Genomic DNA, 18,826 nt, shown 5'->3' with positions numbered 1-18,826 from the left:
CTTCTTTTAAACCTTTTTTATTTTTTTAAAAATAGAGTGTCACCCTAAGGATATCCACAGAAATCAATGGTGATGTTTGAAGGAAGGAGAATTCAATCTCACTCAAGGAAAGTGGCAGACAATTTCTAGAAGTGGTACAGAGGATAGACAGGGTTTTAACGCTGCCCTGCGTGGAATTCATCTGCAGCACATCCAGGACTTGAATTTCTTTAAGAATTCCCAATAGTTGTACTATTTCCAAAGGTATGTTTTCCTAGAGAATGTAGAGCATTTATGACATTGTAGCAATGTTTTTATAATTTTCTAAGTAGACACTTTTTTATATTAACAAATTCATTACAGAAAAGATAAGGTGTTCCAGAAAATGGAGACCTCTTATTTTTTGTACAGATTCTGTTTTGTTTCTTTGTCTGTAAGAGATTTATGGAAATACACTAAAGGAGGAATTCATTAAAAAGTAAAATCAGGGAATATTCATTTTAAAATTTCATTTTTAGAGAATGCACTGTATAATTTTATATCTCAAGAGCATCTATAAAATTCAATTTATAATGATCATTAAGATTTCGTTAATAAACTAACACTAAGAGACTATGATTTTTAGATGAACCAAGCAAAATGCTTCTGTTGAAAGGCCTTAATACCACTATGCACATTAACTCAGTGACCACGGAAGACCACGGTTTTGAAATTCTGTCCCCCCCACAGGCCTCCCTGCTCACAGAGACCAAGCTTCTACCCTTGCTGCTAACTGGCAGTCCGTAGTGATGTAACTCCAGGTAGGATTGATTTAGCAAGGCAGCTTAGAAATCAAAAGCCTTCTAACAACAGAGTGAAATGCAGGTGAACAACTAACAGGAAAAACTCACTGGATTCCGGACTGTTGTCTTTACCAGATGAGCAGGGAGAGGGGAGTGTATCTCAGGGAATATCCAAGTAAGGCAGGATTATGGGAAGGAGACTTTTGCTTAATACTAAACCTCTGCAAAAGCCAGTCTGCAAACAGCATTGCAGATTCCACTTATAAAACTACCCTTTATTGTTACTGGCATAACTTGACATACAGTCTGACTCAGAAGCTGCAACTAACACCTTGCATTCATTTTACGCCAGTCAACGTGCTGATGGGAGCGCAGGTCTGAGAGAGGAGAAAGGGGAGCAGGGTGTGTGATGGAGTTTGTTTGCTCCTCTTCTTAATGCCTATGGCTGGATGTTTGCACACTTTACAAAATGTGAAGCAGGTCCTTTGCTCAGCAAGACCTGCACATGGTGCCACTTTTCACCCAAATCAAAAATGACAAATGAAAAGCAGGTCATTCCAGAGGAAGAAGTGGGTCTTGAAATAGGAAGGCTTAGGTTTAGAAGTTGAAGAGAAGGAACTCTTCTTCAGGGACCCTCCAGACCATAAACCCATGTCTGGCCAAGTGGGTCCAGACCTTGAGGGCATATGCCAAGGGCAGAGCAGCCCGCCTGGATAGCTGTGGAGGAAGGAGTGAGACTCAGGGGTGGTCAGCCACTTCTGCAAGGTCACACTCTATTTCCCCTAAAGGTTCAGTGGTGAGAGCCTCAGACCCGCTGCTGGGTTAGTGGTAACTTGTTATAATGCTGTGGCTCTCTGTGTAACACTGGAACTGAAATACTGGTTAAAGCTATGTTCTGCAGAGGGGGAGGAATGCCACTGGCCTTTACCGTGGAACCTGCAGTAGAATGAATCCAGAGCTGGGTCTCCCTTGGAACAGACTTTTGTTATCAGCCCTTCTGGATGCATTGTCATTCATTTCTATATCTCTCTGCAAGATTTAGATTGGGAGCTCCTTGAGGGCAGGGTCTGCGCCTTATTCTTTGTCTTTGTAACTCCAGCATTTACCAGGCTGCCTCCTGGTACACAGTAGGTGCTTAATAAATACTCACTGAATGCATGAATGAAGGAATGAGCAAATGAAGGCATGGCTAGGGATATTTGTAGTGCTGCATAATGAGATTTACTCTGGTTTACTAATTAAGTGCTTAAATAGTCTGTGTCACCTTGTAATATTGACTGTTCTGCTCTGTGTGCTGTAAACGTTTCAGTTGTTTGGGCTTCTCCATTCTATGATGACTCTCTTCATCCTGGACAGTTACCACAGAAATTGTTAAATGGGCTAGACAAAATGGTACACCTGGCTTGGCAAACTGAGAAGGCCAAAAATCACTCCAGACAATCACGTTCTGCTGATCCCATGAAATCTCTAAAGCTGATCTTATCCATATTCTGGTATTACTTCTAATTTCCATGAACTTGCATTTCCTTGGACCTCATGGCTAAAGGAGTAAAATAAAATGAAATATTTCTTTATTTTAGTAGTTTGTGTCTCTTTTAAATTACAATATGTCGACTGGGTGCTACTATGAAGTATATTTATCCGGGAAAGGATTCTAGCTCCACTTGGACTCTATAAAGGTAGAGTTTAAACCTTATGTGTTCTTTTTTTTTTTTTTGCGGTACGTGGGCCTCTCACTGTTGTGGCCTCTCTCGTTGTGGAGCACAGGCTCCGGACGCGCAGGCTCAGCGGCCATGGCTCACGGGCCCAGCCGCTCCGCGGCATGTGGGATCCTCCCGGACCGGGGCACGAACCCGTGTCCCCTGCATCGGCAGGCGGACTCTCAACCAGTGCGCCACCAGGGAAGCCCACCTTATGTATTCTTAATTCATGTAGATTTGCATGTGGGCAGGATGGCTCATCTTTGTAGAGATTCTTGAATAGTAGTATCAGAAGTTTGCACCAGAAATCCAACTCAAATTTGTTGAAGGAAAAAGGGGCATCTATTGCTTCAAGTAATGAGAAGTCCGGGGGTAGAGCTGGCTATAGGGATGGCTGGATCCACAAGTGCCACCAGGACTCCATCTGTTCTCTTCTTCTCTCAGCTCTGCTTTTCTCTCTGTTGGCATCATTCTCAGGCAGGCTTTCCCCTGGTGGGAGTGAGATGGCTTCTAGAAGACCCAGGCTACAAACTGTCCAGTGGAATGAGAGGGCTTCCTAAAAGTTCCAACCAAAGCTCTCCAATTCAAACTCACTGTCTCTGATTGGCTGCCTTGGGTCACATGCCCATCCTGTAGCCCAGGGAGGTGTGATGATGCTCTGATTGGTCAGACCAGCATCACATGTCCACCTCTGGAGCATTGAGGGGTCCACACTGCCCAAACTACTGGGCTGATGGTGCGGGAAAGTTGTTTCTCAGAAGAAAGGGATGATAAATGGATCTTGCACAGACAAAAAGCTGCAGATTCCACTATGAAATTAAAGTCTTCCCTGACCCCACAGGTCAGAAAAGCCAACCCAACTTGATTCAGAGCAAACCAAATTTTACCTGCTGCCAATCTTTTCAGGTAAAAAAAAAGATAAGTAAATGTAAGCCAGGTAGGTAATAATGTACCTTCAGTTAACTTCAAAGTTATGTTTATACTTCTCCAAGCTTCTCGTGTTCTTATTTAACCTCTGTGAGATTGGTCAGGCAGTTAACTGTCACATGCTTCAAATGAGGAAACTAAGGCAAAGAAAAAGAGGTTCAGTGACCTGTAAGTGGTTCTACCACCGGATGGCAACAGATTCCTGTCTGGGACTCTTGTTTTCTAATCCAGTGCATCTTTTTTTTTTTTTTTCCTCCCCAAACATTAACAGAGGATTCCACAGAAATTGTATTTCATAAACCAAATTAAGTACATCAGTGTTGTGCTGTGTTTGGGTTTCCTAACATCCCTTACATGTGGCATGGTCCCATGTTCCCAGTTTTTACTCATTTGGAGACACACTGGTCTGGTATTTGGGCCTGGAATGAGGAAGGGGGAGTGGGAGGAAGATAAGTGGTCTCCATTCTCTCCCATTCCTTGATTCTGGCAAGCCTGGAGGCCCAGCCGTCTCCCCACACACATACTCTTGGTCTGGCTCTGAATACCCTGCATTCTCAAGGCCAGAATGTCATGCATCTGCATCTTGTCTGTTGCACAAGAGAGCAACCACAGCCTCAAGCCCTGGAGGAGAAGCTTCTGACGCTCCTGGGTCACCCCCAGCAGATTCATATTCTAAAACGAAGGGCAGCGGTATGCCAAACTCACACTGGGGGGGGGTGGTGACCTCCAAAATCAATGCTTGGAAAATGCTGAAGGGGCTACCAGCCATCTGCACTGTGGTTTGGGTCAGGGTGCCATGAGATAGATGATGCCTAGTGAGCCTGCAGCCTAGGTAGTCCCTCAGTGATGAGCAAAGCCCTCCATCCCCAGAGCCGGCTCTACCTCTGGACTCTTCAGTTACATGAATCTCTTTTTAACTTCGGTAAACTTGAGCTGGATTTCCCATGCTTATTCCTATAAGAGCCCTGACTTAATACAAATACCCAAGAGTTCTCCTAATATGCAAATATAGCAAACTGCTGTTATCTGGACTCACTGTGCTGGGGTGGAAAGATAATTTCTAGATAACAGGTGATTCAACTGTTCCCACTCACAGCCCTTACTCTCTGAACCATGTTTTCTTTTTTTTAAAATCTCCAATCAGTAATATATTGATGTGATTCAAAAATCAAAACGATATAAAAAGGTACTCTGTGAAAAGCCTTTGTACTTTCCTCTACCCACACTTAATTCACCGCTCTTCTGGCAGATAGCCCCTTTTAATGAAAATACAAGCAGAAACACACATTTAAGAACGTTTCCCTTTTAATTTCTATCCCAAATGTAGCATATCTTGCAAACAGTTTTGAGCCTGCCTTTTTTGACTAAGCAATGTATCTCAGAGATGTTTCCTTATCAACACACAGAGAGCTTCTTTGGGTTTTTTTGTTCTGTTTTACACTTGTACAGTATTCTATGTGCCATCCTTTATTTAACAAGTCCCCTGTTTGATGACCAATCATGTGGTGTCCAAGCTTTGCAATTATAAGTGAGTGACCTAGTACATACAGCATTTCACACGGGTGCAAGGAAATCTGTGGGAGAAATTCCCGTGAGTGGGAATGCTGGGACCAACGGGAGCTGCAATCTGGGATGTGACAAATACTGTCTTCTTGCCTTTGGGACCTTTTACCACGTGAGTGTTTTCTGTTGGAAAATCTTTCCAGCTATTTCACCCTTCCATCTAAACTGGGGATGCTGATGGTAAGTTCACCTTTTCTTGGCAACTCATTCATTCATCACGTGGATTCTGCAGTACATGGTGTGGGACAGAAGCCAGCTGATGGTGTCACTGTTCTACAAAGCCCTCTTCACTCTTTTATTTAAGCCCCCAGGGCAGGGAGGGGAGGCTGTTTGCTCCCCTCTCTGCAGACAGCAGAGCGCCACTGTCTTTTACCTCCTACCAACTGATGCCCACTCTCCTTTTCATGGTCAAGAGTGTCTCCATCTCACTTGGGTTTTTCATTGTGATCTTGCACTTTTGTCTCTGCCTCTTCTAATCTCATCCCTTTTCTATCCACTTTCTCTTTTGGGATCTCTTTGAAGGGCTGCCACTTCACTTATACTTCCTTATCTTCTGAGAACATTTTGCTTTTATAGACATCAATCATCAACCACAATATTCCCTTTCCTCTTTCTGGCAAACTGAACCATTACAGAACCAGGGAGAATCCACAAGCCTTTTGGTCCTCCCTGACCTTGTAGCTTGGTGGTCAGTGTGGAATGACCCAATGAGTGGGGGACACCAGCGATGCAGGGGCGAGAGAGAGAGAGAGAGAGAGAAAGAGAGAGAGGGAGAGAGGGATTGATTCTCCAGCTTTGAGAAATTTAACTTACTTAGAAATAATAGGCTTTAATTGATGGACCTACCTTGATACATCATTACACCATAGTCTGTAGTATCCATTAGGGTTCACTCTTGGTGTGGTGCACATTCCATGAGTTTCGACAAATGTAGCATGGCATGTAGCTGCTATTGTAGTATCATACAGAATAGTTTCACTGTCCACAAAATCCTTTTGTCATTTTGAAAAAGACAAAGTTGGGACTACCTGTGGAGAGACAGCATAAAGTTTTCTCAGTACCAGCTATTCAGGGACTTTTGTTTAACCACCAAGAACATTTCTTTACTTGCTTGCATTATGACTCAGTTCCTGTTAATATTGACTGAGCATCCAACCACAACGAAGATACTGTGAGAAGGGGACAGGGAGTAGGTAGTGGGAACATGATAGAGAGAGGGCTCCTGTGCCACACCAATCTTTGGTGGGAGTTTGAGATTAGCTCTCCCACAGCCATGCATGACCCTTGAAGGGGAGCACCGAAATGGCTAAGGATGCCATGGGGCAGTGAGGCTGGGGGCTGGGGGCCTTTCAGTATGATTAAGGCCCTGGTAGCTGTGAGGTGTGGTTTCTTAGGACTCTGAACTCTTAGTATCTTTTGCTTCTGATTGGTGCAGTAAGATGGACTTGGGGTTAGAAACATCTGCTCTCTACTTGCCAAGGAGGCAATCATGGTGGGGTGCAGAGACCACTTAGGCTTCCCCCAGGCTGAGTAACAGAAGTCCTCAGTGCTCACACTTGTCAGACGGATGGGCTTGGCATCCTACCTCCAGCAGGTGATGTGGTTGGAGGATGTAGAGTTCTCTGAGCCTCCAGCGGAAGCAGAAGGGTCTCCGGGCTCGGGGTCCCAGGTTCCAGCTCTCTTGCTCATCAGGCTAATGTTAGCACAAGTGATAGGAATGCCTGGAAGACAAAATTCACCTTCTTGAACAATCCTGTTGCTTAGGGTCAGCCCAGAGAAGCACATTCCGGGTGCCACCCAAGATATCTGATTTAGGGTAAAGAGTGATGTAGTTAGAGCTGGCCAGCAATTTGACAGCTGCTAACATAACCTTTAACACGTGTATTAAAATGAATACTGAGCTTAGTTCAGTCTGTCATTTCCTCTTAATACTTGAAAAGCCAGAGTTTTGTTTGAAAGTTCCCTCAAAAGGCTCTAGCGGGTGAATTTATTCTTCCGCTTGACCACACTTGGAACTCTGAAGTCAGAACCACCTTGAAACTGAAACCAGGAAAATCCCTGGTCTCTCTGGCCGAGAGAAGCAAAGGTATGCTCTGAGGTTTATTAAATAATTACCCAGTTGCTGACATGTTGTAGGGGAGGGAAGAGCCAAGGTGCTGGCAAGTATGAATAGACATTAGTGAGGATCTTGTGTCATGGGGCTTATAAATGAGGTAGAACATTTTGGTGTTCCCTGACCTTTGGCTCAAACCGGGGGATGTGTTCTTTTGAGAAGACTCAGTTAACTAGGCCTTGGTGTGCTCTGTCGTTGTTTTGACTGTCTGAAAGACCACAGTCAGCTGTGATCCAATTAATGCTGAAGATACTCAAAAGTCGTTAGCTGTTGGGAGCAGATGCAGCAGTGACTTGAAGAGAAGAAAATGAGAAGTGGGGCTTCCCTGGTGGCACAGTGGTTAAGGATCCACCTGCCAATGCAGGTGACACGGATTCGAGCCCTGGTCCGGGAAGATCCCACATGCCACGCAGCAACTAAGCCCTTGTGCCACAATTACTGAGCCTGCGCTCTAGAGCCCGCAAGCCACAACTACTGAGCCCACGTGCCACAACTACTGAAGCCCGTGTGCCCTAGAGCCCTCGCACTGCAACTACTGAGTCCATGCCATGTGTTCTAGGGCCCGTGTGCCACAACTACTGAGCCTGCATGCTGCAACTACTGACGCCCACGTGCCTAGAGCCTGTGACCCGCAACAAGAGAAGCCACCGCAATGAGAAGCCCACGCACCTCAACAAAGAGTAGCCCCCGCTCGCCACAACTAGAGAAAGCCCACCCGCAGCAAGGAAGACCCAATGCAGCCAAAAAAAGAAAGTGAGAAGTGAGGGAAAAAACCCGGAATTAATTGGCCATTTCGACTTCCCATCTGCAGCTGGTGTGAATGGCAGATGAGGGCAGGTTTCCTAATAAATGGCTCTGAGACTAACTCAGTTCAGAGGTTCAGGGAGGGAGGATGATAACTTCCTTCAATACTCCCCAGACTTCAACCATTTGTGTGTCTCCTTTGCAATTTTTGTCATCCTCTTACTGCAATTTACTGAATATTTTTCACTGACTCACTTTTTAACTATTTTTATTTTAAAAAGAAACTTCTCCCGTTGCTTCTCCTCCTGGACTGCCTGGTTTGGTGAATGGTGTTACCATTCCCTGGGTCACCCAGGGCAGAAACACTCTGCTCCCCAACCCCACCTCATGTTCTATTAACTTTATCTCCTATGTACTGGGTTAAAAGATAATTATCATCCAAACCAGGGCATTCTGGGGAATGAAAGGGACATTATTAATAAGTGAACCAGAAGGAAACTGGGTTTGTCGGAAGCAAACGGGGATATGTGGTTAACCATCTACATGGCCTTGAAACCTCTTCCTCCTCCCCATTCCCACCATCACTACCTTATTTATTCATAATTATTTGCCTTCATAATTATTTGCTTGGACTAGTGCAGTAGCTCACTATCGTTTCCTTAATTTCATTCTTGGTCCTTTCCAACACATCTTACACACTGCACATACACATTTGATATAACAGCCTCTTAAAATCCTTCAGTGGCTCCCCATAACTTCAGGATAAATTTCAAATTCCTTAGTATGGCTTACCAGGCTCTTCACAGATCTGTTCCTTTTTATCCTTCCAGCCTGTGAGCTCATTTATTTATTCATTCATTCAACATTTATTGAGAGTTACTCTGGGTTGGCACCGTGCTAGTCTCTGGAATATAACCATAAATAAGATGGGTTTCTGCCCTCAAGGTATTTATAGTGGAGTGGAGAAACAGCCAAGGAAACACTAGAGTTAAAAAAAAATAAAACAAATAACATGCTATGGTGAAGCACTGCCCTCTCTGACCTCATGGCTCAAAGTGTGTTCCAGGGACCTGGAAGCTTGATAGAAACTCAGAATCTTAGGGCCCCAACCCAGACTCACTAAATCCAAATCTGCATTTTAGTAAGACGCTTAGGTGGTTCGAGTTAACATTAGTTTGCAAAGCCTGGTCTGTGGGACCCTGCTAGTTGAAGAGCTTGGTTCAGTTCCCTAGGGATGGTCATGCCTGGAGGGAGACTTGGAGGAGGAGATAGAGTTTGCTAAATGAAGGCAAGGTGGGAAAAGGGATTCACCTGTGCTGTGGAACAGAGGCAAGAGAGCTTATGCTGTTTGGTGGGAATTACAAGTTCTTCAGTATCTGGGGACATGGGTTTCAGGTGGGAGCCTCACCTAACTCAGAGATACCTTATTCAAGGAGAAAAAATGATCAACCTCGGCACCTTCATTTCTTCTTTGAGCCCATCTGGAAAGGATGATTTAGAACGAATACTTTAATTCATAGAGACAGACAGAATAGGAGTGACCAGGAGCTGGAGGGAGGGGAGAATGGGGAGTTACTGTTTAATGGGTACAGAGTATATGTTTTGAGATGATGAAAAAGTTCCGGAAATGGATAGTGGTGATGGTTACACAACATTGTGAATGTGCTTAATGCCACTAAAACCGTATGCTTCAAAATGGTGAAAGTGGCAAATTCTTATGTTATATATATTTTATCACAATTCTAAAAAAAGGAATCTTTGACTTTGGAGTCAAAGACTTGGTTTTCAAGTTCCAGCTTTGATGCCCCAGCAAGTCAGGTAACTTCATGGAACCTCAGTGTCTTCATCTGTAAAATGGGAATAACCATCATACCTGCGTCATAGTCTTGTCATGAAGATTCACTGGAGCAATGCCCGTAAAGCACCTGGGAGCTCGCTGGGTTTTCCTTATGCCCATTAAATATTTAAAAGCATGTTCTTATCCTTAGCACAATGTCTGGCACAGCTAGCCCTTGGCATCACAGTTATTTTTACCCCTTCCACTTCCTCTTTGAGGTAGCAGTGGTTTTCAACTCTTAGCTGCACATTAGAATCACCTGTAGAGTTTTGTAAACAGCCTTTTGCCTGGAGCAACTAAATGAATTTCAGGAATAGAGCAGAAGCATCATTATTCCAGGTGATTCCAATGTGTGGCCAAGGCTGAGAACTGTACTATAGCAGTGGTCCACAAGCGTTAGTGTGTATCAGAATCACCTGGAGGGCTTGTCAAAACAATTCTTGGGTCCCCGCCCCATCCCCCTCCACCCCGAGTTTCAAGTTTAGTAGATACAGAACAGCCTTTCACTTTATTCCATCATCTATGTGGTGGCCCTTTCTTTTTGTTTGCAGTCTACCCACTACTTAACCTCTTCCAGACCCATTACTCAACTGAACTTTTTCTTGAAAACACTTGCCAATAGTCTTCTTCATGCCAATGCTCTCCATATTCTCCAACTGTGGCCTTAGACACAATTCACCATGTCTCAAAATTCTCCTCCTTTGAATTCAGGGCCACTACTCTGGGTCATGTTTTCCTTATTTCTCTTTCCTTCTCCCTCCCCCACTTGGAAGTACGGATTCCCATGTGGGACTCCCATGACCATATTCTGGAATTCCTTTATTTATCCCTTAAAAAGATCACAGTCTTAGAAGTGAGACAGACATGGGTTCATATCTTGTACCTGGACAATTTACTCAAACTCTGAGCCTCATTTTCCTTACTGGTGATGATAATAGTGCCCCTGTAAATAATACATCCCTGACACATAACACCCAACTATTATAGGGTTTCGCCTTTAAGAACATGGTAAAATCTTGACCTTGAAGAGAACTCCAGGAGTGGTGGGACTAACCCATAGGATGCAGAGGGCAGAGCCAGGGATATCAAAAACACAGTGTGGAAGAATAAAGCCAGGATTTACCAAGGGGCAAGGAAATGGGCCCAACCAAGGATTTTCCAGGAACGCCTGGGCAGACAGAGAGGTGAGAGATGGGATCTTAGAAAAGGAACTGACCATGAGATTCCCTGTGACTACATTAAAATGTGAGCCTATGGGCTGGTCCATGCACAGGATGGGGGTTGTTAATAGTGCTATCACGAGCTATGAAATGGCCCCAGAGGACGCCCACAAGGGGATTTCAACCCCAGCAGTGTGGAATTCAGTCCCTTTGGCAAGAAACAAAGTGATAAAGGACCTGTTACAGTTTGCACCATTTATTACTGTCGTGTGCAAAACATGATTCGGGGCATTACACAGAGCTCTTGTTACCACCAGATGAGGTCTCTGAGTGCTGTTTCCCGTTGATGATGTTATTCAGCAGGACGGCTCACATGTTGAAATTTGAAACTCCTTGGGTGAAGAATGCCTCTGCAGGCTGTACCAGATGTTGCTTGTGTAGCTCCCCAAGCCCAGAAAGATGAGTTAATCCTTGAAGGAAATTATTCTGAACTTGCATCAAACTCAGAGGTTTTGATCCAACAGGCCATGGCAATAAAACGCAAGGCTATCAGAAGAGCTGTGGGTGGTAGTCCTGTCTCTGAGAAGGGAACAGGGCCACTGGCCCCCGGCTGCATTCCAGATGCAGACAGCCAGGAGCAGAGGCCTCACTTAGTGTGATGTTGTGAAAATCCTGCACTTCAAACACGTGTAGTGGGACTTCCCTGGTGGCGCAGTGGTTAAGAATCTGCCTGCCAATGCAGGGGACATGGGTTTGATCCCTGGTCCGGGAAGATCCCACATGCCACGGAGCAACTAAGCCCGTGTGCCACAACTACTGAGCCTGTGCTCTAGAGCCCGTGAGCCACAACTACTGAGCCCGCGGGCCACAACTACTGAAGCCCGCGTGCCTAGAGCCCATGCTCCGCAACAAGAGAAGCCACTGCAATGAGAAGCCCACGCACTGCAATGAAGAGTAGCCCCCGCTTGCCGCTACTAGAGAAAGCCCGTGCGCAACAACGAAGACCCAGCACAGCCAAAAATAAATAAATAAATAAATTTATAAATGAAATCATATACTCTTTAAAAAAAACCCAAAAAACACATGTATTCATAAACGAAAACTTCCTCACCCTTTAAAGACCCTGCAGAAGTACCACCCTCTCCAAGATGCTTCCCTGGAAGGTTCCAGGCCTCACTGACCCCACTCACTTTCCTTTACCTTCATTATCCATAGCACGCAGCTTGCCCCTTGATGATTCTCCAAATACAGTCTTCTGCCTTCAGTTGTGTGGTAAGTTTCCAGAGGTCCTAAACCAAGTCTAGTTTATATTTCTTTGTATCTCTGAATGCCTAGCACTCTAAGAGGCATCGTGATCATCGTTTCATCCTTAGAATCCAGCATAGTACCTGGCACATAGCAGACACTCAGTAAATGAATAAGTGCTTATTAAATGAATGGAATTGTTTGTTGATAGCGTAGCTGAACTGGCATGAAAAAACAAATAAGGGAAGGTGGAACAGGCACCTCTTGTGTTGTTGGCCCAGCACTTCACCCCCTCTCTTCCATAAGTTTCCTCTTTCTTCACCCCATCTTTACGGTTCCCACAGGAGCTGCCATGTTGTTTCATGACTCTTTGGAGTTATCTGACTTGAACTACTTGAATGAGTCCTTCCCGGGGATTTTTCAACTTGGAACCAGAGAGAATGTTAAGATAATTTCTTTCTAGTGCCCAAAGCTATGTAGATATACTGGTACATCTGAGAGCTGTTGGCCCCCCTGTTTTTCACCACGTGGAGAAAGGTGATGGCTAGCTAGAAGGAAGAATGAAACTAAGGAAGCGAGTGAATGAAGGCACAGAGACAAGAAGAATAAAAGAGAAACCTGATGGTCTTGGAGTTGTTTCAGTGGTTCCTGTGCCCCAGGCACATTCCTGTCTTTTGGTTTCACAGATGTCACATTATCCCTTACTATAGTCCCTTCTTTTGCTTAAATGAGCTTGAGTTAGGTCTCTGTCACTTGTAACCATACAAGTCTCAACTAATACAGAAGTGCCTGCTTCTTGGTAGATACTCCATAAAAAAGAATGGATGAATAAAATCTCATTATGTCACGTTATGAAGTTTTGCAAATGGGGTATTTCAAAACTTCCCATCCTTATTTGTGGTTTTAATAAACCCATCTTTGATATCCCTCCCAGAGCTAGCACAGTTCTGAATAGAGGGAAGGCACATGGTATACATGCAAGCTGCAATTTCTGGTAGGTTGATTCTTCATTTTTCATTTTCAGTGACTTTTTATCTGTGTGTGCATTTGCCGAGAATCAGATGCTTGGGGCTGCAATGCCATCTGTACGTGATGGAAGACATTTGTAAGGACTTTTTAAAGTGCACGTAGAGTAATGGGCTCTGAACAGCAGTTGGGGACTAAATATGAAAACATGAAAGGATATGGTCTTCATGAGCAAGGATGATGGAAAAGAGCTTTTTTTTTGGCTGCGAGGGGTCTTCGTTGCTGTGCGCAGCTTTCTCTAGTTGTGGCAAGCGGGGGCTACTCTTCCTTGCAGTACCTGGGCTTCTCATTGCAGTGGCTTCTCTTGTTGTGGAGCACAGACTCTAGGCGTGCGGGCTTCAGTAGTTGTGGATTGCAGGCTCAGTAGTTGTGGCTCACAGGCTCTAGAGCACAGGCTCAGTAGTTGTGGCACATGGGCTTAGTTGCTCTGCGGCATGTGGGATCTTCCCAGACCAGGGATCAAACCCGTGTCCCCTGCATTGGCAGGTGGATTCTTAACCACTGCGCCACCAGGGAGGTCCCGGAAAAGAGCCTTTGAACAGCTCCATGATAGACAAGATGGTGCTAGAGACTTACTGGTATCCACATTTTCTGAACTTCAAATCCAGGCACATGGCCCAATGCATAAGAGGGAATTTGTGGGAACAGTGGGAGAACTTATTGGATGTTGCGTCACCAGCTCCGCATCTCTGGTTACCGTATTTGTAGAGCTAATCTTTAGCATCAAACCCTTCTTTAGACAGACTGGTCTACTCATTGCCACACAAATAGGCCATATGGATTTTATATTTGGCACACTTGCTCACAAAATCCCTGGTGCCAGATACCTCTCCCTCCCTTACTTCATCTCCTTCTATTCACATCAAACTCATCCTCCAAGGTCCAGCTATCTTATCTTCTCCAGAAATGACTGTTCTATCTAATCTGTCACATCTGGAATTTCATCATTCATTTTAAGAATGTTAAGTATGTGTGGTATAACTTCATTCATACTCCTCATTCCCATGAAAAACATCACTAATTGATATTGGTGCTCTTTCTCTCCAAGGCTGGCAAGAACTTCAGAATTCTTCTCCACATAGCACTTGAGGCAGCCACTGAAGGCTCACGGCAAGTGACGTGAGACCTAGTTGCTATCTCTGTTCCATTCCCTTATATTGTTATTTGAAGTTTCTGAGTGTGCTTGTCTTCTATCACCAACTGGGCTATTAAGTCCTTGAGGGCAGGGACAATAAAAGTAACAATAATAGCATCATAATAATATCAATAATCATAATAAGGAAAACAATAATGATAGCAGCAGCAGCAAATATTTATTAAACACATGTGCTGGCACTGTACTAACCATTTTACATGTACAGTTGGCCCTCTATATCCGGGTTCCACATTCGCAGATTCAACCAACCACAGATTTCAATCTGGTTGGCTGAAATCTGCACAGATGTGGAACCCTGGGTATGGAGTATTTATTTTATATAAGGTACTTGAGCATCTGCAGATTTTGGTATCTGTTGGGGATGGGTGGGTGGTGGAACCAATCCCACGTGGATACCAAGGGGCAACTGTGTTTTCTAATTTAGTCCTCAACACAATCCTGTGGAGAAGGGATTAGTCAGGTTTTTTTTTTTTTTTTTGCGGTACGCGGGCCCCTCACTGTTGTGGTCTCTCCCGTTGCGGAGCACAGGCTCCGGATGCGCAGGCTCAGTGGCCATGGCTCACAGGCCCAGCCGCTCCGCGGCATGTGGGACCTTCCTGGACCGGGGCACGAACCCATGTCCCCTGCATCGGCAGGCGGACTCTCAACCACTGCGCCACCAGGGAAGCCCAGTCAGGTTTTATAGATAGGGATTCTGAGTCTTTTATTTATTTTACAAATTGAGTTTTTAAAATAAAAATTGTATATATTTTAGGTGTACGACATGATGATTTTTTTTGTTTTGGCCGCACCACGAGGCATGTGGGATCTTAGTTCCCTGACCAGGGATCGAACCCGTGCCCCCTGCAGTAGAAGTGCAGAGTCTTGACCACTGGTTGCTAGGGGAAGTCCCACAACAAGATGATTTGATACACATATACGTAGTGCATGCAGTAATCATACACTGCAGTTAAGCGAATTAACATATCTTCTCCCATAGTTAACTTTTTTAGTTACTGTTTTGGTGAGAGCACTGAAATTACTCTTAGCAGATTTCCAGTAATCACTATGGTATTCTTAACCACATCATGCTGTACATTAGATCTCCAGACTTATTCATCCTCCATAAGTGCAACATCACCAACATCAAATGGGGTGACCAACATCACCCCATTTCCCCCACCTTCCCACCCCTGGTAACCATCATTCTATTCTTTACTTCTATATATTCAACTTTCTTAGATTCCACATATAAGTGAGATCATGCAGTTTTATTTCTGTGCCTGGCTTATTTCAGTTAGCATAATGTCTTCCAGGCTCATCTATGTTGTTTCACATGGCAAGATCTCCTTCTTTTTTTTTAAAGCTGAATAAAATTTCATTATATATATATATATGTATGTGTATATATATATATATATACATACACATACATACACACCACAATTTTTTAATCTGCTTATCTGTCAATGGACACTTAAGTTGTTTCCATATCTTGAGTTTAAAGATGATAAGTAACTTGTCCAAATGTACACAGCCAGAATGTGGCAGAACCAGAACCTGACCTCCAAACCTTTGCTCTTACCCAATGTGCTATATCATGTTGAATCTTCCAAGTACCAGAAAACCGTGTGCATCGTATTTGCTGAATATACATTTTTTATAAAAAAATGAGGTTCTTCACAAGAGACAGCAAAATTGAATCGAAAATACCAGAAGCAAATTCTCCTCCCCAAAGAGTTGGAGCATACTTGAAAGGGGTCTACTTCACTTTCCCAATATCCTTGGCTGAAGGCAATGCCATTTTCCATTCCACAGGTAAACACGCTTTGTGGAAATAGGAATACTAAGAATTGACTCTGGGGAGGAGGTAGGCTCTCTGGTGAAGAAGCAGCTCTGGGAGCTGGGAGCCTCCTGACAGATCCTCACGGCGGCCCTACTAACTACCACCAAGCCACTGGCACCTCCCTGGGACTATTTCCAAATCTGTAGAATGGTTCATTTGGACTCAATTAGCACTTTCGCAAAGTGTTCCCTGAAATATTAGCCCTACAAGAAATTCGTATACAACGTGGTTCTTGTCAAATGTTATCGGGAATTGCATTTCCCCTTGGGAGGCACACAATCCATATTAAAGGATCTGAGAAGACCAGCAGGAAAGATCCTGCTTATCTAATATTTAATTAATGTTTATTTAACCCAGTGTCTCCTAACCCATTTTGGTTTCACATAATAACTGCTAATATCTCTCAGAGCTAATACCCATACTTAGGTTAAAAAACAACTGGCTACATACTTTCTAAAGGTCCTTCCTAACATTCTCTAAGTCTCAGAAATAATAATGTAACTTGACTATAAACTGTCTTTCAGTGAATTAAATGTGGAAGCATAGTTTCAAAATTTTGAGATTTCTTTGTCAGAAAAGTTTCGAGGGTGTTAAGATGACTTACCCAGGTTTAGCCGTTCATGCTGCCCTGTGAGTTTCCTGAAGGGGACAATAGGGGGCACTAGTGGACTGCAGTAACAGCCACCCCATCCATAAATAGCAAGAAGGAGCAACCATAGTTGTAGCAACCAGAGCTGTTCCTTTTCCAGCCGAATGGAAAGCTACTGAGAGCCAACTCTTCTCCCTTTTGGGTCTCTCTCCCTCTCTTTCCTTTGGAGAAAAAATTGGGAATGAATTAGGATAGCTAACACTGTACGTTTGCCCTTTACCTTTATACATAGAAAAGCATATAAACCAACTCTTTTCAACTGCTTGTGGTTGGTTGTGTTCACTTTGGGGCAACTACATTTGACAGTGGAATTTCTTATTGGAGTAAATGTAGAGTCTATGAGTTGAAAAAGTAATTCTTCTTTCCTTCACCAATTCTCTCATTTTACATAAGTTAAAAAAATTGTACAGGTGAAGAAAAGAACAAACTTCATTAGGATATAACAAGTTTTTTTCAATTAATATTTCTTTTTCTCTAAACTTTGGGTGTAAGACTTACACAGTAAGCCTTTTTAACGATGTGGCAGGCTGTAAGAGGCTTGGAGGCAAAAGGGTTGTACATAACTTTTAACTTTTTCTCACTTATCCCCTCTTTGTCATTTTCCTGTGAAGTAGGACAAAGCAGGCAGGCCTCCCTGTCCAGGTCAAACACAAGGGATTGGAGTTTCTAAGTTGATATTGTCACGTTTCCCTACAACCTCCCTCATTGTTAACTACACCCTCGTGCCCACGCTGCCCCTACACAGAACCCGCCGCTTAGGAAAGAAACTTTCCATAGGCTTACACAATTTTTTCCTCAAGAGAAAGTGTAAATAAGATTCAGGAGTGTAGCCCACAGAAACTAACAGAGGATAGAGAAATCACTTTCCATCGATAGAAATTCTCTACATTCCGGCTCAGAGGAACTCGGAGCTTGGAGAGTCCTCAGCTTTCACCTGATTTCATCCTTTGGTTGTGTGCACGAGGGGACCAGAATGCCCAGGCCCTGCAGGGAGGTGTGCCAGCCTGGCCGCTGCCTGAGCTTCCTCCCATTCCCTTGTGCTGGACCCCAAGCCCTTAGGTTCCAGGCAAGGTGCACAAGCAAAAGCCACACCCCTCCCTGATTCTACACACTGCGTGGAGCATCTTATTTTTGACCATCCCGTTCTTTTTTTAATATAAATTTATTTATTTATTTTTGGCTGCGTTGGCTCTTCGTTGCTGTGCACGGGCTTTCTCTAGTTGCGGCGAGCGGGGGCTACTCTTTCGTTGCGGCGTGCAGTCTTCTCATTGTGGTGGCTTCTCTTGTTGCAGAGCACGGGCTCTAGGCACACGGGCTTCAGTAGTTGTGGCACGCGGGCTCAGTAGCTGCGGCACGTGGGCTCTAGAGCGCAGGCTCAGTAGTTGTGGCGCATGGGCTTAGTTGCTCCGCGGCATGTGGGATCTTCCCGGACCAGGGCTCGAACCCATGTCACCTGCATTGGCAGGCGGATTCTTAACCACTGAGCCACCAGGGAAGCCCTATACCATTACTTTCTGTTCTCAATTCCTGTTTTCTGCTACAACGACATTCAATCCATATCCTCTACGTGTGAAAGATTTTTTCCTATACTTGCTTCAAATTTGCACAGATAACTATATTCCACAACCACATTTGTGCCTGCCTTTCACAGTCATTATAGCAAGCAAGCTTTTCCTAGCATCTAACTTAACCCCACCCCCAGATGCACTGGGAGCCACCTGCCCTGCCCTCAGGGAACATGGAAAATGGCTACAACATTCCAGTGAGCAGCAGCTCCCCCAGTCCTGGTTCCAAGTTGCTTCTGTTAAAAGAATTGTCAATTCAAAACACATGCACTGTCATAAAGCCTCACTCCCATCCCAGACGCTCAACTCTGGGCCCCTTTTAGGGTGAGCCTGAAATATCACTCAGAATCAGGGCTTTTTGTCCAGACTGCAACCAGGATGGGGATGGATCAAGGCTTTTCTTCCACCCCCATTCCTGAGGCGAGCCCTGATCGGATCCCTTTTTTCAAAGTATAGTCTAGGGCTAACATTTTATGGGAACAAATACACGGCCTATTCACATTTGAGCTGTCGGCGACCAGAAAACAAAATTTCTTACATGGGGAATTTGGGCAC

The 18,826-nt window shown here is 44.3% G+C and overlaps 1 protein-coding gene and 1 long non-coding RNA gene across 2 annotated transcripts in view; one reads left to right on the top strand and one right to left on the bottom strand.

Moving 5' to 3' along the window:
- The window catches only part of DRAM1 (DNA damage regulated autophagy modulator 1), a 47,903-nt gene extending 45,579 nt beyond the window's left edge, over positions 1-2,324 (top strand). The window contains exon 7 of the mRNA XM_060305846.2: positions 36-2,324. Coding sequence (XP_060161829.1) covers positions 36-80 — 45 coding nt within the window. The 3' untranslated portion in view covers positions 81-2,324. The remainder of the gene's footprint in view (positions 1-35) is intronic.
- The window catches only part of LOC115852941 (uncharacterized), a 99,640-nt gene that overhangs the window by 28,542 nt on the left and 52,272 nt on the right, over positions 1-18,826 (bottom strand). Inside the window, exons 4-6 of the long non-coding RNA XR_009565400.1 lie at positions 16,662-16,867; positions 6,537-6,672; positions 5,798-5,979 (exon numbers count right to left, since the gene is read on the bottom strand). This is a non-coding gene — a long non-coding RNA (uncharacterized lncRNA). The remainder of the gene's footprint in view (positions 1-5,797; positions 5,980-6,536; positions 6,673-16,661; positions 16,868-18,826) is intronic.

This window comes from Globicephala melas, chromosome 10, assembly GCF_963455315.2.
Source record: "Globicephala melas chromosome 10, mGloMel1.2, whole genome shotgun sequence".
NCBI classification, from domain to species: Eukaryota; Metazoa; Chordata; class Mammalia; order Artiodactyla; family Delphinidae; genus Globicephala; species Globicephala melas.
Note: the sequence above shows the minus strand (reverse complement) of the source record. Positions and strands in the feature narration are given on the sequence as shown.